General features: G+C 46.5%; 2 protein-coding genes across 3 annotated transcripts in view; one reads left to right on the top strand and one right to left on the bottom strand.

Annotated features, from left to right (window-relative positions):
• The window catches only part of DENND11 (DENN domain containing 11), a 29,812-nt gene extending 11,413 nt beyond the window's left edge, over window positions 1-18,399 (top strand). Inside the window, exons 2-9 of the mRNA XM_084785817.1 lie at window positions 155-254; window positions 1,115-1,273; window positions 6,414-6,567; window positions 8,707-8,845; window positions 10,094-10,225; window positions 10,377-10,527; window positions 11,334-11,402; window positions 12,997-18,399. Coding sequence (XP_084641943.1) covers window positions 155-254; window positions 1,115-1,273; window positions 6,414-6,567; window positions 8,707-8,845; window positions 10,094-10,225; window positions 10,377-10,527; window positions 11,334-11,402; window positions 12,997-13,192 — 1,100 coding nt within the window. The 3' untranslated portion in view covers window positions 13,193-18,399. The remainder of the gene's footprint in view (window positions 1-154; window positions 255-1,114; window positions 1,274-6,413; window positions 6,568-8,706; window positions 8,846-10,093; window positions 10,226-10,376; window positions 10,528-11,333; window positions 11,403-12,996) is intronic.
• A 1,684-nt stretch (window positions 18,400-20,083) lies between these two features.
• Window positions 20,084-24,472, bottom strand: part of AGK (acylglycerol kinase) — a 73,682-nt gene continuing 69,293 nt past the window's right edge. For both annotated transcript variants that reach the window (XM_084785818.1, XM_084785819.1), the window contains exons 14-16: window positions 24,011-24,081; window positions 22,066-22,150; window positions 20,084-21,080 (exon numbers count right to left, since the gene is read on the bottom strand). In XM_084785818.1, coding sequence (XP_084641944.1) covers window positions 20,943-21,080; window positions 22,066-22,150; window positions 24,011-24,081 — 294 coding nt within the window. In that variant the 3' untranslated portion in view covers window positions 20,084-20,942. The remainder of the gene's footprint in view (window positions 21,081-22,065; window positions 22,151-24,010; window positions 24,082-24,472) is intronic.

Here is a 24,472-nt window from a genome sequence, read left to right on the forward strand (position 1 = left end):
TGTAGTTCACCAGGAGATGGAGGAGATGAGCCCGTGAGCAGCTCCTTATCAGTTCTGCTCAGTCTGATCAAGCCACACAGTTCTGAGAAGTGATGTGTGCTCTTCTCTCTGAATAATTCTTGTTCCTGCTCATTTGATCCCCCTGTTCCTACAGGAAACATGGTAGAATGGTGCTTACCTCAGGATATTGACCTTGAAGGTGTCGAGTTCAAGTCTATGGCCAGTGGGTCCCATAAAGTCCAGTCTGACTTCATGTGAGTACTTTGAACCGACTTATGCTACTTGCTCCTTCCTTATCTCCCACGGCCCCTAGAGCATGTGGCCAAGAGCTGTCCTCAGACAGCACGTGGAATCGTTCTCTGTGCTTATCCAGTTTCCCTGCAAGAAGGGCCCTAGCTCTCAAGTTCTCAATGAGTTCCAACATCCCACCCTGGCAGCTCCTCCAATAGAGGCCCTGCTATTGCGGAGTGATTGTGTGTCTTTGTAGAGGTTTGATTTTAGTGTACGAGAGCCTTTCAGTTCAGTGTGGGTTAACCTAAGACAGCTACGTGAAAAACTTGAAATACTAGCCCTAAGCAGGACAGTTTTAATAATGTGTAAACGGTGGGTGGTGAGATTTTCGAGAAGCCAATGGATATGCCTTAAGGAGGATTGGTAGCTTTAATCTCTGCATTGGGCCGAAGCCACGGCTGAGCCAAGTGTGTAAAGGGGAAGGAAGTGAAATGTCAGCTGCGTTGGAGCTGCCTGAAGCCAAGGGACTGAGAGAATTGGGGTTTATGCCAAGAAAACAGTGAGTTCCAAAAGAGTCTGGTTCTGGTTCTCTCATTGAAGCCTTTAGTTGTGGCTCTGGCTGTGGCCATTTGAGCTTGCAGAGCCCACATACTAACTCTAGCCTTTGACTCTGGGAGGGCAAGCTGTGGAGTCTTGGAGCCTTGGCCGCTCCCTGGGAGACTGAATGACTTCTTTTATGGCCAGACTTTACCTGGAGCTCTGAACATGGGTGTTTGGGCTGAGATTGCATTGCAAAATAAAAACAAAACAAAACAAAACAAAAAATACAAAGGAGTGTCATCTTCGTGAACAGGAGCCACAGTGCATATTTGGTCTGTTTCAGCTATTTTCGGAAGGGCCCCTTCTTTGGCCTGGCCTGCTTTGCCAACATGCCTGTGGAGAGCGAGCTGGAGCGCGGTGCGCGGATGAAGTCTGTGGGTGTCCTCTCTCCGTCCTACACCCTGCTTTACCGCTACATGCACTTTCTGGAGAACCAGGTTCGGTAAGTGGTTTCCACGGGTGGCTGCTGTATGTTGGGGGTAGCAGCAGGATCCGGCAGCTCGTCCCTGTGCACTGAGTCCCTGGAGATGCAGGCTGTGGACCAGGGCCACGGGTGTCTTTCCCACAGCATCCGTGGCTCTGAGTCAAGCATCAGGTGATGCTCCTTTCAGTTAACATATTATAAGGTAATTCTTTATCCTATAATGAAAGCTTGGGAAGATGTTTATTTTCAGTTTTCACTAATACTCTCAACACTTTTTAATCAAATATATTTTAATCAGATATGGACATTGTCTTTGTTTACACTTAGCTGCTATACTTACCTTTTTTCCCAGGTAGGCAGGCAGACTTTAATATTTGTCTTATGTCAAATCATTTATTATTTGGGGTAGTAGGAGAAGATGTAATAGAAGCAGAAAGATTATTAGTTGTTATATATAATATATGTATATATAATATATATGTATATATAATATATATATATATAAAATTCTGCAGGTAACCTAATTAAATCTCAAACATTGCTGGGGAATTTTTTTTCTCTAGTCCTGGTAGCACTTAAAATTTTAGTCTGTTTTCTGATACATATATGATGTGTGCTTTGATAAAATACACTTGACAACCAAGCATAGTGGTGCTTTTTAGCCCAGGAAATAAAGGCTTTCAGTTTATATTAGTAGCAACATAGCAAAACCTGTGTGTCATGTATACAACATACTCTAAGTGTATATGTATAGTGTGTGTGTATGTCCTTGGCATTGATACTGTGTATAAACTACTTTATCCTAGGCGTTATTCATTCTCTTATTCATTTTGAGGTAGTGTCTTGTTGTATCCTAGCTGGCCTTTTAATTTACAATTGCATGGGATGCTAGCTTTCTACATGGGCACTGGGATGTCGGCTGCAGTCATCTTGACTGGGCGTGGATTGCTCTTAGTGACTGAGCCACCTTCCAGCCCACCTGGGTCGTCGTTTAAGTTGGCGATCTAAGCTAGTCCTTGTCTTTTGCACAGCCTCCTCTTCCTCATTCTCATGATAACTTCCTGTATCTTACATTTTTATCTTTACAGTCTGACTCCGCCCACCCTCCTCTCCTTCATTCTCATGCTAACTTCCTGTATTTTACATTTTACCCTTACAGTCTAACTCTTGGTCTGCCCAAGAGTGCTTTGGAGTGAGCAAGAGTCCCAGCTGCTTTGGGGTACTACAGAGGAGTTGCCTTTCCCAGCCTCATGAGATCTAAATCACTGGATTTTACAGAGATGACCTGCTTTCTCTTTCTGAACAGCTCTTCTTCTCCATTAATTAATCCTGATCGCAGCCCCCTCACACATCCCTCCCCCTGATCCTCCCCCCTCCTTCCCCACAGAGAAGGTTTAATCACCCTCTTCAGCTTCTAAGCCAGCACCGCAGTGTGGTTTTTGATTCTTCAGTAACTCATTTTCTGGGTACCGACTTCCGCTTTGGCTAGAATAGAAGCTAAGTTACTGTAACAAAGAGGAGACCCCAGAGTACAGTGGCTCCAACGAGTCAGAACTGCAGCCTTCTAGCTCATCATCCCAGACTAGATGGAGAGAAACGCTCCAGTGCAGGTGGTGCCTGGAGCAAGGTCCAGAGCAAGGTCCTCCCATGTCCCCATCTCCCAGCATGATGGGGACTCCTGTTACCATCGGCCGTTTCCATCAGTAAGGAGAGCGACTGATGCAGAAGTCTCAGCTCGAACACATTACTTCTGCACACGTTCCGTAGGCTAGTTGTTGGCTCCTGGCCATACCCAGCTGGAGGACGTCTGGGAACATGTAGTCCCAGAGAGGGTGAGGACAGCTAAAACTAGAAGGTTCTGTATGCTAGCAGAAGAAAGCAGTCTCCACCACAGTGATAAAATACAGATTTCCCAGGTGACACATGCCTGTAATCCCAGCACACAAGGAGGTAGGAGCAGCTGAATCTCTGTGTGTTCGAGGCCAGCCTGGTCTACAAGGCAAGTTCAAGACAGCCAAGGCTACACAGAGAAACCCTGTCTTGAAAAAAATTAAAAAACAAAACAATACAGATTTCCCCAATTGTCATAGCCACCCAACAACCCTAGTAATCACTATTAATTTCTCATATATCTTCCAAAATTGATAGCTAAGTAAGTACGTATGTGTGTGTATATATATATGAATATATACTCTCAGGGTTTTCCCTCTCATACAAAAGAAAGCACGTTATCTGCTTGCATTTTGCCCTTTTCATTCAGCGGTACCGGCACTCACTCTCACATGGCTTTGAGAGCTTCCATATTGTTTTCCCTTGCTGATTAAAGAAGACTAGAGGCGACAGAGACGAGACTCTGATGATAGGACATGAGGGAAGAAAAGAGTCAGGTCCAGGTGGGACAGCAACTTTACATAGGTTAATTGGACTTAATTTCTGCAATACCTAATCTGTACTTCAATTCATTCTGACTCGTGATGTCCTAGCCTTATATGGTAATAGTTCATCTAAAATTGTCACCTTCAATATCTTTCCAGTTGTAGTTCTGAGTTCAATCACTACAGCCCACGTAAGAGAAATGCCAGCTGTGGTGGTGCGCACTTGCAGTCCCAGAACTGAGTAGGGTAGGGAGTGGAGACATACAGATCCCTGAGGCTCTCACTGGCCACAAGTCTAGCCTACTAGGCAGATTCTGGGCCAGTGAAAGATGTTGGCTCAAAAAAAAAAAAAAAAAAAAAGGATGGCATCTTCAGAAACCATACTTGAGGTTGAACTTTGACTTTTCCCATCACACACACACACACACACACACACACACACACAGAGAGTCTTGGCAGCTTCATGGCATGCCACAACTCTTGATTTATTTAACCATTTCATTGTCATTGGGCTTTCATGTTGTTTCCTATGTCATCTATAGACAGGAGCATCTTCTGGGTGAACTACATCCATGAATACTACTTTAGGGCAATTTCCAACGGGTGGACTCATTGGGTCAGAGGATGGACGCAGTGTGCATGTTAACACAAATTGTACTCAGAGCCTTCAGACCGGTGGTGGTCCTTTCCCCCTGCACTAGCTGTAAATGGGAAAACCTGATCATTCTGTATCTATAAAAACCAGGTGACAGACTTATTCAGACAAATACAGAATTGCCCAGAGTGATAAAATGTGATTGCTGACAGAGCATCTCTGACTCTTACAGTGGACAAATTTATGCAGGGTGTGTGTGGGGACAGCAAGGGTCTCTGTACTGGGCATCTGCATAGCCACATGTACCTGACCTCTGCAGGGGGCTGTGGCCTTCAGAGAGCCCCAGTCTCTCTTTACTGATCCTACAGGGGAATCCCTGATCTGGTTGACACAGCAGCGGCTTCGTATCGGCAGCACACACTCAGTCATTTATCTCCATTATTTAGAGCAGGACTCTTGCACAGTTAGCATGGCGGCTCTGGCATGCGCTTCAGTGCAGTAGTTTTTAAATTTACCTGCCCTTATTGATAACCTCATCATCTCTCCATCTTTGAAAAATAACTTGTCTTCCGGTACTCCATTGCTCTAGTACCCTTGGCTTCTCTTGGTGTTACGGCTTGATCTGTTAGACAGTCTGCGGTGTGTTACACTGCTGGGTAGCAGTCAGATCTGCACTGTGGATTTCTGTTTATCCCCGAGCTCCTGTGTACTATCCTACATTGTCTATTACTGCCCTGTGCTGCCCTATCAAAGGCCAGAGTCCTGACATTAGCTGCTTTCTTTTTACACCTACACAGTTCTCTCTCTTTGTGGGAGTGAGACCAGGCATCAAACTCAGGTTGTCAGACTTAGAGGAAAAGCTGGCTCTGTCTCTAGCTTTTTGTCTAAAAGGCTCAGTACTGACTTTTTCTGTAGAGTCTTGATCCAAATACAGTGTTGACTATAGTCAGAGTAAAGACCAGCAACTGAGTAGCAGATCAGCAAACAGAAAATGAAGATGCATTATTTAAATTACCCTGGATAACTTACCTGTTTGGGGACAGAATATGTAGACTCTCAATGGGCTTTTAAGGGAGAGCAGATCCGAATTCAAACACCTTTGACCATGACTTATTTATCAGACATGACACATTTCCCTGAAGAGTACCTACAACCCCCTGATGCTCAGAACAGCCAGCTAGACCTTAACCACCACGGATTCCCTGTCCAGCCCAGGAGCATTTCCGAGAATGACACAGCTGCTCTGAGCACCCTTATCACTAGTAGCACATGTCTGCCTCCTGAATCAAAGCTTGCCAGACCCCTGAAAATTAGAGAGAGGCACTTATTTTTAGTAATTATTTTCTAATTACTCTCTCTCTCTCTCTCTGTCTCTGTCTCTCTCTCTCTCTCTCTCTCTGTCTCTGTCTCTCTCTCTCTCTCTGTGTGTGTGTGTGTGTGTGTGTGTGTGTGTAATTTCTCCTTTTTAAGCCACACAGAATCAGAGTTCCCTCAAAAGACCTTTCTTTAATTGCATCCTAAGATGCAAATAAAGTGACCTTTGCAGGTACCGAGACAAAGGCCAGGGTTCCAGCGTTATCTTTGGGGCGGGACCAAAGTCAACCTTTAACATTCCCATTAAACCTAAAGCCTTGACCTGGGCCAGCAGTCTGCACTGCCCGGGTGGTCTAGGACCTCAGTGCCATTCTCTCATCCAAGGGTCAGTGGACAAGGCTTTTAGCCGGACCAGAGGATGAGACTGGTGGGCAGGAGGATGGTGTGGGAGTGTGAGCCCTCAGTGGCCTCCGGTCATGGCTATTTTCCTTTCTTTGGGACACTGAGGGCTCAGCTTCTCTCTCTTCCATTGTAGCAGCCCCTTCGTTCACGCCTCATGTTTGAACTTTGCATAAAGATCTCTGTGAAGCTGGGTGTGGTGGTGCACGCCTGCAATCCCAGCACGCGGGAGGAAGAGGCAAGCGGATCTCTGTGAGTTCGAGGCCAGCCTGGTCTACAAAGCGAGTCTGGGACAGCCAGGACTACAAGAGAAATCCTATCTCGGGGGAAAAAAAAAAGGAAAGAAAGAAAAAGAGGGACTTGACCCTAACCTTCAGGTGCAGATGTTTTGAGGGCACCTGGACCTTTAACCCTCAGGGGAGAGATACGCAGTGATGCTGGGCCGAGCTGTTGACCGTGCATATGTGTTACACAGACACCAACTGGAGATGCCGGGACATTACTCTCATCTGGCTGCATTCTATGAAGACAAGAAAGGGGTGCTCCATGCTGGACCCGGAAGTAGTGGCAGCTTGCCACCCGTCTACTGGCTGCCTTCCATCCACCGCTACATGTATCCCGAGATGAAGGTGAGGTTGGCTATTCTCTCACGAGTCTGGGAACAGCCATTAGAGGTTGTGCAGAGTTCTGCTTGTCGGCTCTCCTGGGACTTCCTTGGCACAGGTCTGCATATGTGAGTCACTAGCATTCTCTCCTCCCAGGCCTTTATAAACACGCATCCTTCTGCCCAAATGGCATCCTTCAGAGTCATCTGTTAAATTGAAGCTTAGACATCACTTCAGGAAGCCTTCACCATCTACCAGAATGCACTGGGGCACCTTTCCGCTTGCCCCCAGCGGTTGCTGTCCTTTACCATGCTGGCTCCTCAGGCTGTGTTTTAGCTGCTTTTTGACTCACTTTGCTTACCAGGAAGTCATGGCCCGAGTGTCTTCCTTCACTGTTGAAACTAGAACACACAGTACTTTAGCACAGAGTAGTCCCTTAGGAGATACTTTTTAGTTACAGATATGTGCATCCATGAATGAACAAATAAAGGAGATGAGAATTTAGCACATTAATTTATTCTAGGACACACGTGCCCAACTCCCATCAGACCTGTGTGCAATGCACGCACATACACCTCAGAGGCCTAGAGACGGCAGAAGGAAAGTCAGGAGGAACGGGCTGTTCTCTGGCTCCGCTCTCGCCTGGCTGCTGTTTGGCTGGGTAAAAGACAGGGACTGAAGAGATCCGAGCAGCCTTGCTCCACTGGGCTCCTCTCTCCCTGGTGATTGAAGAACAGGAAACAGGCCAAGAGTCACAGCAAGCATGCTCAGTGGAGGGTGTGGCCTTGCATGCAGCATGGTGCTGGTGGATTATGGTGTCAGGATGGAGGTGGTAGGTTGCTTGGGAAAGGAAAATTCCTCTCCCAGGGAGTCCCGTCGAAGCTTTGGAGATTGAAGCAGCAGATTTGGAGGTTGAATGCAGGGGCTGCCCCAGGGCTGTCTTAATACTTGGGTTCCCTCCACAGCTCTCAGCCTGTTAAACTCAGTGTGTACTTGAGGGTACCTGCCTGTCTTCAGAACCGCTCTGGCCTACTTTTTTTACGGCAGGTGAACACTTATGCCAACAGTTAAGCATCAGAGTGGCTTTCTGAAGTACTCAGAGGCTCTGCCTTAAAGCCTCTATTCTGCCAGTGACACTAGTGTTCTCTATGCCTGGGCTATTGCCAGCTGTAAGTCATTCACGGTTTGGCTCAGGTGATCCCAAGCTGAGTGAGGTAACGCATGGCCTGGTCTCCCCATTTTATAGACTAGGAAAACTGACTGGAAATGCTGGCTCACTTTCCCAGGTTTCCCTATTAGTAGTTGACAGAGGCAGTTTTCCAAGCTTATCTTCTGAGCCCTTCTGAGCTCATCTTACAGTCCTTCCAGAAGGTAGCCCTCGGGGAGCAGGGCTCCCTGCAGTTAGCATTCAAAGGACATTGGTTAGAATTGAAATATACCAGAGGCAGTCGTGAGACCGTTGGACGCTCCCTGCCTGTAACCACTGCAGGTGCCTTGCTGTGCACTTGTCCCCAGGTCCCTGAATACTTGGAAAACCAATTTCAGACTGTTTGCTCATCATTTTCTTACTTACAATGCTCAGGGTTTTTGTGTTGAAGGCATGCCGTATAGTAATTTTATGTGTGTGTCTATGCACATGTGACACACACACACACACACACACACACACACACACACACACACACACAGCCAGAAGAGAGCTTGGATCCCTTGAAGGGGTAGTTTTGTTGTGTGTGTTTGTCTGTGCACCTGTGTATCACACAACGCACGCACACATGCACACACACATAGCCAGAAGAGAGCTTGGATCAGGAGCTGCAGATGTTTGTGGGATGCTGTTATGTGGCTGCTGTTATCTGAACTCCTGCTGTCACTGTACCATAAGCACGCTGAATCGCTGAGCTTTCTCTCTCTCTCTTAAATAATAATAAGTTAGCCGTTTCCTCTGCATTTCTCTCTAGCATAAAGTGTTTATAGTCCTTAAATTCAGACTTATGGCAGGGGAGCTGATGCATCAGACAAATCCAGTCTAAAGCATCCACTAACCATTTTGTTGTGGAAGAAACTCTCTTAATGCTTGATGGTACTTGGTGTTTTTACGGAATGCCGTTTGACAGTGGTGCCCTCTAACAGGCTGTCCACCCTGCCCTTGTCTGTTTCCAGATCACACACCCGGCTGGCTGCATGTCCCAGTTCATTAAGTTCTTCGGAGAACAGATCCTCATCCTTTGGAAGTTTGCCTTACTCCGAAAGCGCATTCTGATATTTTCTCCTCCACCCGTGGGCGTCGTGTGCTACAGAGGTAACCCAGAGCCCCAGGAGGGGAGGCTCTTCCCGAGGGCCCAGTGCATGTGCTCTAGCCCTTCCGTTGTTGATCAAGTTTAGAAGAGCGGCGGGATCCAAGATTCTGATGAGATCTGGACTTTAGACTGTGGAGTCTAGAGGCAATGAAGACGGATGGGCTGTCACCTTAGTATCTTAGGCAGAGCTAAGGCTCTGGGTTGAAGTAGAGATGATGGATTTTAGGTAAGAGTAAACTGGATCGGGTTGGCTGAAGTATGCAGGGGTATAGTTGAGGAAGCGTCTATGGTGACAAGGATGATGGGGAGGGGGGACCAAGGAGCGGTGAGGAGTTAGTTGGTTTGGTGGTGGGGCAACTTGGGACAGGATGGGTGTGTGCTGCTTGAGACGTTTCTAGGGAGGTGTGCACCAGGTGCTTGTGTGATTGGGTCAGGACCTCTAGGGAACAGCTGGGCTGGAGAGGAAGGTCCGAGAGTGGCATAAAGCCTTTGTAATAACCTTGGGGTGACGGCATCACCTGGAGGGAGAGTGAGGAATGAAGGTGTAAGAGGTTGGCCAATAGTGGGGCAAGGACAGGAGACTAAAGGAGACCGTAAAAGGAGGAAGACCGGAGGATGGGAGCTTCCAGCAGGCCAGCACCTTGACGAGGTGGAAGGCCAGTCAGGCCCAACAGAGAAATTCAGAAAACATCTATTTGGTGGTAAATTGCTGATGAGAACTTTAGGGTACCAGGTCCTGCAGTGGGGCCCGCAAAGATTTTTTTGTAGACCACCTAGTGATAGGATAAGTAGCACAAACAAAGCCTTCTTCAGCTTCTGAGAAGACGTCCCACTGGCCTAGCTGAACACTGGAGGCTGGGAATTCATAAGAGGTTTGTTTGGGCTCATAGCGCTGAAAGTCCAAGAGAATGATGCTGGGATTTGGTCATCTTTTGAAGAGTAGCGTGGGGGAGGAAGCCGACGTACTCTATAGTATGCTTTAGAGATAACTGACTCATTGTCTCCAGAGTGCAGTAAACTGCCTTTAAGGGTAGTGCCTCTGGGACTTAATTCCATCTTAAAGATCCTACATCTCTCAATGCTATTGAATTAAGGACCAATCTTCCATAGGGGGTTTGGCAAGACCAAGCAACAGAATGTAGCAGCTCCCATGTAAGTCAACTGTTCCGTGTTATTGGCCTGCTCGGTCTTGGGTGGAGGAGAAGGAATAGAAGGGAAAAATCCCTCACATCTGTCGTCCCCTCTTACAGTGTACTGTTGCTGCTGTCTGGCCAATGTCTCTCTGCCCGGCATTGGGGGCACCATCCCCGAGTCTAAGCCTTTCTTCTATGTGAATGTGGCTGACATCGAGAGCCTTGAAGTTGAGGTGTCCTATGTAGCCTGTGAGTACGGGGCCCTCCCCGACTCTCCCGTGTCCAAACCCTCCTCCTCTTAGAAATAGATACCCATGGCTGCTTGACTCAGTAGTAGGGTTGGGCTGGCTTTCTTCGTGGCCCCTTGGGGTTCTTACCTCACTAACCCTGGGCTCCGCAGGCACCACAGAGAAGATATTTGAGGAGAAGCGGGAGCTGTACGACGTCTACGTGGACAACCAGAACGTAAAGACACACCACGACCACCTGCAGCCCCTGCTGAAGATCAACAGTGCGGACAGGGAGAAGTACCGTCGGCTCAATGAGCAGAGGTGAGAACCGCAGGTCGGCCACACCCGTGCCCTGTGGGCCAGTGAGTGCAGCCCAGCCAGTGCTGTGCTAAAAGGGCCCAGGGCCTCGAAGGGCACATCCTATTCAGGATGGTCCTGTGAGAAGTTTATCCTGCTACTACTTCCTAACCACTGGGAATCAAGAGGAGATCTGTGCTTGAAGGGGCTGGCGCCCTCCACGCTGCCCTCACTGCAGGATAGCAGACACATGCCCCTCCACGCTGCCCTCACTGCAGGGTAGCAGACACAAGCCCCTCCACGCTGCCCTCACTGCAGGGTAGCAGACACACGCCCCTCCATGCTGCCCTCACTGCAGGGTAGCAGACACATGCCCCTCCACACTGCCCTCACTGCAGGGTAGCCGACACACTGATGGGTTTGAGAATGTGAGGGAACAGTCACACTAGCTTACAGAAACACCCCAAAGACCTTTGCTGAGCATCTGTGCGGTATGGATCCATTAGGCACCTTGTGTATGCACTGTCCCTTGTCACTCCCAACTGTTTATCCTACAAGATTAGCATACAGTCACCATTGAGGGGACAATCAGGCAAGTCAGTCACTTGACTAAGGGTGGGGTGAGGGGAAACCACTGGCAAAATGGGCCATCGATCCTGGGTTTGTGTGAGCACACACTTTGTTCCTTCTTTTCTCTGCCTCTGGCCTGGGACCAACTCTGCCCGGTGCTGCTTCCTGAGAGGTAACGGCCATTGTTGATGCTTGGTTGCCACCAGTCATGTTCTTGGATGCAGTAGCCACTAGTCTGATGGTCTTCTCCCTTCCCACAGGCAGATGCTGCTGTACTCCCAGGAAGTTGAAGGAGACTACAACCCTTGTGAAGAGGACCTTTTTGTGCTGTGAGTGGGCAGCAGCTGTGGGGCTCCAGAAACTCTTTCAGTACTGACTGCTGTGGACAATGTGCCTTCCGTCCTATGCAAGCCACCACTGCAGTGTAGGGTGCCCTTTATTATTGGCAGGGCTCTCAGGGCTCTGTCCTTAGAGCTAACCTGAGTCCTGCGAAGCCATCGGGGTGAACCCAGAGTGGCTGAAGAGACAAGGATAGGTCCAAGAGAAAATGGGGACCCTGCACATGCATCTTGCTGAACACTTGCATCCAGAATGTCACCACATAGCTGTCCATCTCTCCACCCTCTCGGTCATTGCTTCTTCTGAAAAACCAGTTCCTTGTGCTGAGTATTATGAGATCGTCTGACACCTCAATCCTTGAATCGAGTGTAATCTCTTCTTCTCCAGATCTGGTAGCCAGGGAAAGGGCCAGCTCCTTCCAGCGCCCACTGCACTGGGCAACCACAAGAAGCTGTTTGAAAATTAGGGCGGAACCGTGATTGAAGTAGAAACAAACCTCCTGGCGAGTTCCTAGCTTTGATGAGGGCATCTCCGGAGGTTTACTTTGGATGGGGGGTCTGCTTTCTGATGCATGCATACTGTGAGTCTGGGCAGACACACGGTCTTTTTAAGCCACTTTGGTGTGGCTCTTGAAGCCCCAGAAGCCCTACACAGCATGGCTGAGCTAATGCCTTCCTAAGCTATGACTCTGAATCCTGCTTTATGCATACTCTTCCTCCAGACAACCCTCCCAAAGAGGGCAAACACCCAGAGTGCTGTGCGCTGTGCCATTCTAAGTGGGTGTGTGGCTTACTTCCCTTTTTTTTGCACTGCTGCCTTCAGAACTGCCTGTGCCTACTCCAGGACCCTAAGCTCTCCTTTTCTGGGTACAGCATCAGTGACCTAGGGCTGCAAAGCCAGCACAGAATCCTGTGCCCTCCAGCAATGCCTGTTGGCTGCCAATTGTCATGGTCCAGTTGGGGCCTTGTAAAATGTGCATTTCGGTCTCTTACCTGAAATCTTGGTCTCAGAGCTGCATTATCAGGTCCAGTGTCTTCACTCTCTTCCAACGATTACATACAGGCATAGAGCCTCTCTATGGAGCCTCTCCAGGAGGCTGTGGTTTTTTTAATCATGTAACTCAGAATTTATTTATAATTATATCTAAAATAACAATAACTCCCACAGCTTCTTCTACTTATTAAAATTGGGCTTTATTAGTAGTTTACATTTCCTTTTTCTTTTTTAGCACTTGCATTCTGACATTTTCCCTATTTATTTATTTATTTATTTATTTATTTATTTATTCATTCATTCACTCACTCACTTTATAGCATGGTCACAGACCCCTCCTTCCTTTCCCTGGGAGGCCATGTTTAAAACAGGAGAGCAGCAGTGGAGCCGCCACCCACACAGCTCTCTCTATGATGCTGCAGTCCGCACTCTAGTAACCGCGGAACTTTCACCCTCTCTGAAGCTTGTTACAGTTAGCTTGGCGGGCTTGTAGAAGGGTACTACCCAGCACTGACTGGGCTCTGGATGCTCGGGTTATCTAGATGAGCTTTTTGTCTTGTCTTCTCTCCCTCTCCTGTCTTGGAAACACAGGTTTTTCCTAGAGCAAAACAACCGGATTTTTCAGACTCTGTTGGAGGTGTCGGCTAGTCAAGACAAAACTCTAACAGCCGAGCACGCCCGAGGCATGGGACTGGATCCCCAGGGAGACAGGAGCTTTCTCATGGACCTGCTGGAGGCCTACGGCATTGATGTCATGCTGGTCATCGATAACCCCTGTTGTCCATAGGCAGAGTAACAGGACTGGTGGTGAGACACTGACGGGGGTGACAGGAGCCTGGAGTGCACCCCAGGCCCTCAGCAGCTTCAGCGTTAATTAAGTTGACAAAGAGGACTATTTGTACTTTCCAACACATGTAACTTCTGCCATTTCCTTTCTCGCCCTCAGCTCTGGGGCTGTGGTGAGACTGCCTGGGTTACGTAGCCTTTAGTTGGACGTGGGAATCTACTGTCTTCCACTGTTGCTTCTTTGGGTTTAGTCTTAGGAGTTCTGTTGGTCAGAGTGAGTCAAATTCTGGGATGACCTGTTAGAAAAATCTGTGTCTCCTGTCCCTTGTTGCATACAAGAATAAGATGACCACGTGTCCTAGTGTGGCCTTAGATGTTCATCTGCCTGAAAACAGAAACTAACCAGATGGCCTTGCAAGGTCACCAAGTTAGCTAGGAGTCAGGTTAGGATTGCCTATTTGTCATAGGGCAAGTATGTATCTTGGTTCACTGGAATAGAGGGACCACAGAGGAGGAAAACATGTTTCTGACAGAATGGCAGGGAAAGGTTGAAAACTAGAATGAATCCTTGAAATCCTTCCTAAAGTAAGGGCATGAGTAAGCTATGGGTTACAATTACTCCTCCCCACCCCCTCCACACTATAGTCCAGTCCCCTTGGTCAGTTCTGAAGGGTGGTATTGACCCTGGAGTTTATAATCAAATTCATTTGACATTTGAGTATCTCTTAAGGGCCCAATGTCCTCTTGGACTAAAAGGTTCAGACAGGTAAGGGAAGAGCTCGCCAGTGTCTCTCAGAGCTCTCTGGAGGGATGCAGAATTCTGATGAATTCTGAAGTGTAGCCAGGGTCCGAACTGGTCGATCTGAGATGTCAGGGTATGAGGTTAACAGGTCTATTAACCTGTTTGAAGCTCTCACGACATTCCTTAGGCAAAGCAATTGAATCTACAGACCTACAGATTTGACAGGGAAAATATACCAGTGCCTCCCCTGCCAAAAGGATAGCTGGAAATCCCAGGCTAACAGCCATGCCTGCTTCCTTTGGGCTGGGCTGGGGCCTGTAGCCACCTTGTTCTCTGGGGCTGGGATGCTTTTGATTTGTGGACTAGCTGGGAGGGCAGTTAGTTGTTAACCATATTCAGAAAGCCAGTTCCAATGGTAGTTTCCTTAAGGATTTTGAAATTTTGGTAATGATTTCTCCTGTGCCCTTCCTGCCTGCCTTTGTTAATCTGACTAGCTAGCTAGCCATCAAATGTCCATGTCCACAGCCAAAGAGCAGCCGGGTTGATGTCCACAGTAAAGAGAATGTCAAATGGAGGGGCCATGCCTCTTAGATCAATTCTAGTTCTTGAGGGTTATTGCTTAACTCAAGTATTTTTGCTGTAGCTCCTTGATAAAGAACTCAAGAATGAAGAGATTTGTGTGTGTGTGTGTGTGTGTGTGTGTAAATGCGAATAGACACTGATGAGTCAGGGTAACATCTTTTCTGTAAATAGATAAATAAGTTTAAGGCATCGACATAAACTGTTCCAGCTAATAGATTTTTCTCCTCTGCAATGTGGGTTTAGCCTTCATTCCAGTAACATAATGTTTACAAAAACCACAGCTGTGCTCAGTGGCTGACGGTTCACCCGCTTGGTCTTTCTAGCTACCTTATATGCCTCAGAGCTGAGCAGGGACCACCTGGCAACACTTCCCTTAGACTCAAGGGTAGAGACCATAGAGACAGGAGCAGGGTAAAAGGGGGGGGGGGGGGCTGTTGCTTCTAGGGAACTAGAAGACTCTTTCTTTAGAATTCAGTTTCTTGAAGAGCCCATTTCTGAGGGCCTCCCCGGAGCCTTGAAAGCATGCCAACACTGCTGTGCTACAGTAGCTGTGAGCTGAGTCGCGCTGATGTAAAGGTAGCAAGGGTGAGAAAGGTTGTCCTTTGTGAGGTGGGGTCTTGGGGTCCTTTTTAACTAAGCAGCTGTGCTAAGTCACAGGTTCTGGGCTGACCCACAGCAGAACTTGTTCAATATTTCCTTCAGTCCTTCTCTACCTTGTCAGCTTCCTCCTGGGGCCAGAACCCGGCACCAGGCATCTGTGTGGCCATGTAATGTGTATGCCAGCATCACTGCATCCTTTGCCTCCATTTACCAGCCACAGAGGATGTCCCAATCTGTGGCACTGTGAAGTCCCACAGTGGCAGTTAGCAGCTGCAAGCCTGCATGCTATGCTGTGACTTTCCTATAAAGGGAAATAGGAGCTGTAGGATGTGCTTTCCTGCCGTTCTCGAAATACTTTCTGAAAATCCATCTGGCTTTATTTGGAAGAAGTTAGTTCACATCCTTTACAGTTTTCTGACAATTAGCAGAGATGGGCATTTAAAAAAAAATTACCACTAGCCTCTAGAAACAAGGCTAAAAACTCCAATGTGGGTCCTGCCACTCTGCTGGTCACGCTCGTCGGATCCCTGTCTAAGTTGGCAGAGCCCTAGCCCCGATCTGTCCCGTGCTGTGAACCGTGTGCTAACCCGGAAGCACTTGCTGACTTGCATTGCAGGCTACCCAGTCATTCTTCACTTAGAAGCAATCCAAAGGCAGCAGTCCTCAAGGGGCCCGAAGGCTGGCGTTCATGGACATCTATATTAAGTATAACCCACTAGGTAGAACAAAAGCTCTTAAAGTGGATGTTTTCAGTTTCATCAGCAGATGGTAAGTCACAGCTAGTTGCTGCCTGGCTCAGGACTCTTTCCTCAGAAAGAGTAAAAATAGCAGAGCTTATCTCCTACCAGTCTGCAGAGGAAGGCCAAGCCATTGCCTGGTATTAGCTTTGGCTTTACACAGGAAGCCTTCCCAGTGCTGGGCATGGATCCAGGGTCAGCGTCCTGCGTGGGCCCATATGGTCCAGTCAGTCAGGAGTACAGTGTGACAGGAGGCATTTGCTCCCACGCCTCCCACGCACTCAGGCTTCGGGAGAGAAGCTGGTTTCATCGCTGTGATAGAAGTTAGGCAACCACAGGAAAGGTGAGAGCGACGCTCAGATACAGGGGTGCCAAACGCTTCGTGGGAGGAAACCTCACATACATAATTACCCAATATATCTCAGCTAGATGATAAAGGTAAACTTAGTCATAGCTAATGGCTGTCTCCATTCCTGGAGGCAAGGGGCCCAGCCTGCTCTGTCTTAGGCACTGAAAGCCTGTCAATGCAGTGCGAAGGTGACATGAACTCGGCCTTCCACTGGGGCTTGCAGGGACACTTCTCCAAAGGCTGGTGGTGAATTAGCCTCTGGTGGCAAAGGCCCCAGCCGCCTGGAGATGCAGGGACTCAGGAACTGTCTTTTTCCTCAAACCGCGCAGCCAGAGAGTGGACTGCGATGCTCTCTGTAGGCCAGTGTCGTGGTCCTTGCAGAACAGGCTGAGCCGTAAGACAATGCTGTTTCACAGCGAACTTGCCTTATCTTGAGAAGAGTTTGAAAACTGACAGGAATCTCGTAGGGAGGACGCAACAGGTCTGTCTTCTTGTTAGGCTTCCGGGTTAGTGGGCTGTGACTCTGAGAGCTGTCCCATCTCTCCCTCCTAGCTCGTAGTTGTACCCCATGGTTGGGATCCTGGAGACCTATGGGCTTTACCTCAGCAGGTCCAACTTCATCCCTTCTCATTTCACGAAAACCCTTTTCTGATTCAGGTAGGGGAGGGGAGGAGTTAAAGGGCTCCTTTATACCCAAGACATAGGTTTGACTATTCCACTATATTGCAAATATACCTCTGTTCCCAGGAGCTACTGAAGTGTACTGAGTGCTGTGGGGGAAAAGACTGTGAATTAAGGTAATGTTTTTCCTACGAGAAATGGAAGTTTATTTTTTATACCAGTGTTTTACTGAGTGATGAGTTGACTACTGAATTGTTGAAATGGAAAGGGGTTGCAGAGTTATAATGGAAGAAGAGCTGGGCAGCTTTCTAGTTTGATAGCCGCTGAGGCCCTTAGCTGCGTCACTGTCCGTGGCGGTGTGTGCCGTATGAGCATGGCTCTGTGCGGTGTTCCAGCAGGGGATGAAGTCAGCTGGCCTGGGAAGGACGAGGGGGCGGGGAGCGGAGACAGTAACCTTGGGTGACGCTCTAGGACAGAGAGGGTAGGTGGTCCTCCAGTGACTGCTCCCTCTCGGTCGACGGAGAGGGAGAGGAATGGGGCGGAGTGTTCTAACTGGCACTTTAATTCATTTTAGCAGCTGGAAGTTGGGTGATACTGTAAATTTAGGAAAGGAATAGGAACTCTTTGGTGCTATATAGAGAAATGAAGACGGGAAAAGTAAAACTCTGCTTTCATTGTTTAGAATTTATTCTAGAATTTCAGCATAGTGCGGTCTCTTAGAACCATGGTGATTTTAACTTCTGAAAGGTTTGCAACGGAGGCTTTGCATTTGCAGCAGGTGCCCGCTTAGTCTGCCGAGTTTACTTTGGTTTGATAAATTGTGCATAGATGGAACTGCAAAGCTAAAAGCCCATAAAGAGCAAATGTGTCTAACTGACATTGTATCTGGGTAAATTCAGCAGAGATATATAAAAATGATGAGCCTCGGGTTTGCTGTGCCCACATTGGCCATTAGCAGTGGAAGATTCTGTGTGCCTGAACTGCCAGTGCGACTGACTCCCAGGGTTTAGGACAGGGGTAAAGAAAACTAACTTCCTTTATTTACCCAAAACTTTTTGGTTAAATTTTGTGTAAGTCTGGAATATAATCCTTCCTGAAAAAGAAATAGTTAGAGGTAGACGTAACCAAGGAAATATGTTTTCCTAGTTTTGCTGTTGTTGTTTAATATAGTGTCCCTGTTGCCTTAAATGTAAAAACCTATTTTGAGTAGGAACCGCAGCGTAAGAGCTACAGCAATAAGAGAACCCGAGTGTATTTTCGTTTCAAGTCTTTACCTCATATGACAAAGTCAGAGGGATGATTGGTAAGCTTTGCTCTGGGTACTCCTGCAGACCCGTGTGTCCTCTCTCTGTGTCTTTAATGGTGTATTATTTACAGACCAGAAGGAAGCTGGGCTCAGTCGCGAGACTAAGTGTAAATGTTTCTTGAATTGATTCTTCCGTGGTACAAGGTAACACCTGTGTATATCATATCTGTATATATCTGAACCAAGTTATGTGCAGAGGTTGATAATAACTATATTTACAAAAAAACCAAACAACCCAATTTTTACAATTAAAGTTGACATTTTAACATGAGCCCATGTGCTGTGATCCTTCACCATGCAGTTTTTGGTAGGAAGGAATGATGATGATGGCCCAGCCTGTGAGCAGAGCCCAAGGGACGGATGAGGACAGACCCTGGGGAGCCGCAGCCAATCTTTAGTCTCAAGGTAATGGAAACTAAAGTCAAGGAACTGGGACTGTGTACCTTTAACCCCCGCAGGAAACTTCTAGACTCTAGAAAGAAGCCAGATACACAGATGCACATGTGTTTATATAGGTGAAGTCATTTAAACCACTGTAGAGTGAACTGTTAACCCTGGTTGCAAGGCTAGGTTTCTGTTTTCTAGTGGGGGGATTGTAACCAATAGTGCCTACGCCTTTGGGGTATCATAGGAACTGATGTTGGTCTAATGTCAGTTGTGTGTGTAAAGGCCTGGAGGTGACCCCCATGGTCTCCTTTGCATAGCTGAGCAAATTTATATACCTGTTGTTAAATGTGGGCATTCTATGGATGGACAATCAAATGAAACCCAAGCCCCTGGAGGAAACTGACTAAAGGAGACAAAATTAAAGCACGTTTATATTTAAAGGTGAGTGAAATTCGTAATGTGAGCCCAATATCCTTCTCTAACCACGCACTGGTTATTGTTAGAATCCGCTGCTACACAGTGTTTTAAGAACTAACACTGGATTCGCTACTGGTCTTACATGCGGTTACAGAAACACAGGCTCTTTTCTCTGCTTGTGCCATGGCAGCCCCCTTCCCTCCCCAGCTGGCACGGGTAAGTGATTATGCTGATCCTCAGACCCCTCTGTTTGCTTTGAAGCGGGACGTTTACCACCGTAGCATACAGAACTGCATAGGCAAGCCGGGCTTTTTGTAGATGCTGTTGATCTACTCAATTCATGCACACTGGTATAGATATATTTATTTACATTTAAATTTGATCTTCCTGAAATTCTTGCTGCTAAAGGTGTCACTTTCTCCATGACAAAGGCTCAATCCAATTTACTACAGTACAGGCCTTCTAGAGTTCAAGGACTTCTGGCATGAGCAAAGGAAATGCTCATGCTAAGATTAAAAGAAAATGGTAGCGACTCCTTAGAAAGGCAAGTGTTTTCAGTTCTCAGCTTGCAACAGACTAAAGGACGATCATTATTAATTTAATGCAGTAGTATGCTTTCCTCCCCACTAATTTCAAAGCCATTTAAAAACAATGTTATAATTCTTATTCTCATTTACTTTCTGGTCTCAAAATTAATAAAAAATGAAAAAGGAATATCACTGATATTGGATATCCTTGTCTCACCAGAAATAATATTTATATTGGGAATAAGAACATTCTAATAACATACTTTTTAATTATCAAAATTATGTATTCAAAACATTATTTCTTCTTATACCAACAATTGTTAAAACATTTGTTCTGTAATAAGTTAGTACTTATTTAGACTTACATTTTTACTGATAAAAAGCAAATGATAAAGAATGCCATACATAAAAAATAAACTATGATAAGATTCCTTTGCTGACCGTGGTATATAGAGATATACCACCCAAGGGAGAAAAAATTTTTTGAAATTTTCAAATAGTGAAGACTTTAGTTTACTAGTTTATTATTATTTTTAATTAATTAATTTACTCTACATCCGTGTCACAGCACCCTCCCTCCCTCCCTGGTCCTATAAATGAGGGGTGCATTTTAAATACACTGTATATGTTTAAAAGAATGATGTAACAATTTTTATTTTTAAATAACGTATTTACACAACACTAGAAAGTACATTAACAACTGTTTCGCTTCCCATGAAAAATGATAGGTGTCAACATGAATATGTGATTTTTAAAAAATATATATATGATACATTTGGGAAAATCAGAAGTTTATGAAGTAGTTTTAAAGCACTTTCTCCAGGGATGGTTGATGCCCCTGGGGAAGCAGCCTGTAAAATGAAGAACCCTGCCCTCCTGCCAGCCCCAAGTCAGTTAGCTTTCAACATGCGCCTCAGTTTTACACATGCAAACTAACAATGAAGAAGCGCTAGTCTGTTTTTTACATAGCATTTTACAATACGGTAGCCTTGGCTGAAGAGGGAACAACTTCACATTTGCTTCCAGACTGAGACAAGCAAGCAAAGCAGAGCGCTCATGAAGGGGCAGCACCCATGAGAGCCAGAATGGGAGAGGCACCTGAAGGTGGCAGCTGCTTTCCTCGGACGCCCTAGGACGGTTAGAGAACTGGGACAGATTCCACTCTCCACTGTGGGCCAGTAACAGAATCCCAGCCCTTTCCAACTCACTGAATGCAAGAACATCCTTGAACCAGCCTGAGACAGCTGCTGGGTAGGAGGGATCAACTACCACAACACAAGGAACACAAGGGCGAACAGAATGCTGAGCAATGGGCGACAGGGCATGTGCTTTCGGGAGCACTAAAGGAAGGGTCTGGGGTACTTGCCATGAAAATCCCTTGGGATCCTGTGACACTCTGGGGATGGATGAAACACACTCATCCCCTTGTGGTCCCACTGGTGGCTCGAGGGTGCAGCCTGGGAATGCCCTCCGTGCTGCCAGCTCACTGGGATGTGCTCTGCAGCATTTGCTCTCTCTTCCTCGGATCACAGAAGAACTGCAGTTTCCTGGGCAGTAGTTTGACCTCCACAGGCATGGCTTCATACTCCTCGCTGTCAATGCTGAAAGAGCCTTCGGTTCCCTAGAGAGAGGAGAGTTCTGAGCACACCTGTGACCTCACCGCAGGAAAAAGCATCTCTGCTGAGGGCACACATCCGAACAAAATCTCCCAGTACTGACTGGTTCTGGAAACAACTATTTCCACTCCAAGAAGAGAGATTTTTCCTTTTTAAAATTACTATCTCAAACACTTTGGAGCATACATAAATAAGGTTTAAATTTTTAAATACTTATGAAAAGGCAGGAGCCCTTCCATGTTGGATGAAATTGTCAAGGAACTAACATAGCAAATAAGGAAGGAGATCGTTAGGGGAAGACTGATGAGCATGTAACCTACAGCCAGGGGTTCTAATCCTTCCAAGCTAAAAGCAACAAAGACAGCTAGTTCTCAGGGAGCTCTTGTGCCCACCGACCCATGTTCATTATCCCCGAGACTTCCTGAGCGTCAGGCTTGGATGTGTCACCACAGGGTCATTTCAGACTCTACAGCGTCCTGGCAGAGCTCATTTAATTGAGCTTTTGTGCAGGAGATTATGGTGGCAGTGCCAGGACAGCAGCAGCACAGCCAGAGCTCTTCAGAGGCCTAGGTAAATCAAATCAGCTTCAGTTGAGCGACCTCCACGTACTGTTCCGACTTAACAAAGGTCATTATTCTAAGTATGGCAGTATATCGCAAATGTACAAGAAAAAATAAAACTCACCATTCACCAGCTAGAAAATTCTTCCACTAATAGAAACATCTTTTTCATTACTGGCATGAAAAACAAAGGTCAGGGGGCCTAAGGATCTCTTTGCGGGAGAACCTTGGCTTAGAGACTCAAAGGCCTCAGAGGCCTGCTCCAAATCAGCACCTTAGATGCTTTTGCCTTTCTTTTTTGGTCTCCTTTAACTCAGACCTGATTTCGAGTTTGTCAAACAGAAGGTACTTAAATGGCAGTCAGTTAACATGGAAAAAAGCAGAAGAAAAGGGAGTGACAGACTAACGCCAACAGGTGAGCCTGCCTTACCTCAGGAAGAACCAGGGAGCAGTGGCTGGCTTGCAGACACTCAGCACCAGCCGCACGCAGGCCAGGGTCTCTCACCTTCTTACTTCTATTAGTAAAAGAAAAGACTAGGTCAGAACCTTTGATAGCAACTACATTAGCCCTCAGAAAAGCCGAGCTCTCCCCTATGAGGGCAAGCAAGAGAGGCTATGGAGACCAGGGCTCAGTGACTAATTCTCCCTATGATCCTTGTCCAGTGTTGTGGTATGTTCTAGATTGAGAAAACTGACTCCATAAAGCTGAGATGAAATGTCTCTCAATTGCTCTTTATTTTTTAAATGGTTCTATAGCTATCTAGTTCTTAAGCTGTTCATCTCAACTTTAAAAATTAGGATGTAATTCAGTCATTTGAGGAAAGCATCAAGTTTCTGTTACTTGGTTCTTTGTTAAGGACAAAGTGGTTTTATTCTAGTTTAGGGTAGATAATTTTATCCCTATAAAGAGTCTTGGCTATTTTCTGATGATTCTCCATATGTAACAGCCTACCTAGCACATTAACCTTGGCTAAATGGCCTTGGAGTCAAGCAGTCAGACATAAACATGCATGTCCTCAGTGCACTTGTACCCCATTTGGCTAGTTACGGTAAATACAAAAAGAGGGAAAGAGACAGAGGCAAGAGTCTAAGGCCAGCTTGAGCTACTTGGGGAGTTAAGTTAAGCTTGGACTTATAAGAGACCCTGTCTTAAAAAAAAAAAAAAAAAAAAAAGTCCATTATCTCTTGTTATTTGGAAGCAGCAATTCTTTCATGTATGAAATTGTCCTCAGAGTTTCAAAAGCAGCTTCACCATGTTCTATTCAGACATTCAATGATCACATGATTTACACAAATTTATTTCCCTCAAGAATGAAAGGAAAACTTGGTAAGAATGCTGAACATAAAGCCATTTTACTTAAGAGACACAGTGGGTTTTTGTTTTGGGTGTCAGTTTTGTAAAGGAGATTTGAATATGGCTGTTCCCACTAGCTAGACTCACTTAAGATATGGCTTTTCCTTCTTCGCTTTATTATACAGCTAGAGCAATCAACGGCTGCAGAAGGGACCATTCAGTATCTAAAAAATTGGTATCAAAGGCAAGAACAACACAGACTAATGAAAGCCATTCTGCTGCCTACGCTGGACTAGATAATGACGCAGCCATGGAGACACAGCTGTTGCAGCAGCAATGTCCAACCCGTGAGCGGGCACGAGAGGGAGCACTAGGACAAAGCAAAGACAGTGAGCAGACTTCTGGTTGGCATGGGAACACACAGCTCCTTAGATACTCTGAAGATGTCTGGAGGGTTTACAGCCAATGAAGTTCCAGCCAAGGCAGGATTTAACAAATCCGGCAGAACTTGGAAGAATCCACTGTATTAGAAAAAGGGAAGCCTGGGAAATGTCCAGGTATTCAGTGTCCTTTCAAGTTTGTCCCTGGTGTTCTAGGAACAGGAAGACAAGGTGAATGGCGTGCATAGTAAAAGATGCTGGGAAGTGCTGCTCGGTGTCAAAAGCCTCCTTGATACTGAGAAGCAGTTCTGGGGTGGTAGACGTGATGGTACCTTCTGTTTTACAGATGGGAAAGGATTCAGACAAGTCAATGACTAAGTTAGAGTCCCAAAGCCAGTGAGGAGGCAGTCAAGCTCTTGGGCTGAAACTAGAGTCCTTAGCTCTGCCTGAAACACTGAATTCTTCAACTTCAATTGGAAGGCAAACTGTTAAATTCTGTTCTCCCCAAAATGAGCAGAGAGGGCCAAAGTACACAGGTACCCGGCATGCCAGCTCTGTTATAAAAAAACAAAGGCCAGAATTCCCAGACAGCCAAGGCCTTTGCCAGGTCCTCATCTTAAGTAGACAGCCTTCTCTGAACTGAAAGGTTTGAGGGCACAATTTATTTGATGAGCCCCATTTCCTACAGACCAGGCACTTACCCTATGGTTATGAAATCTCCTTTGCTGACAGTGTCAGGCTCAATGCAAATGTTCATAAAGTCCTCTTTGCTCTAGAAAGATGAAGAATATGAATGTTAAGACTTGGAAATTGGGTTAATGCACCTGTTACCCACAGGTGTCTGTGTTCTTTAAAATGCTCAAAATGCAAACATGATATGCAACCAGAGCAGAAAGCAGCGGCCTATTGATTCCCTAAAAATGGTTGTAAAACACAGTTCTATCCATACAAAGCTCTGGAAGACTGACCCACAAGGAAGTGCTTTGGAAAGGATCATGATTCCTGTGTCCCTCCTCAGTTTGCTACTAGTCATTAGCGAGTAACACAAGCCTCGCTTTCGTGAAGCAATCCCAACACTTCTGTGTGGCCTTCTCGGGGGAGTTGAAAACATGTAGGCCCAGGAGAACATTCACAAGCCGCTGAGAGCCGTTGCCTGCGTTTCA

This window comes from Acomys minous, assembly GCF_964271855.1.
Source record: "Acomys minous genome assembly, chromosome: 6".
Taxonomy (NCBI): Eukaryota; Metazoa; Chordata; class Mammalia; order Rodentia; family Muridae; genus Acomys; species Acomys minous.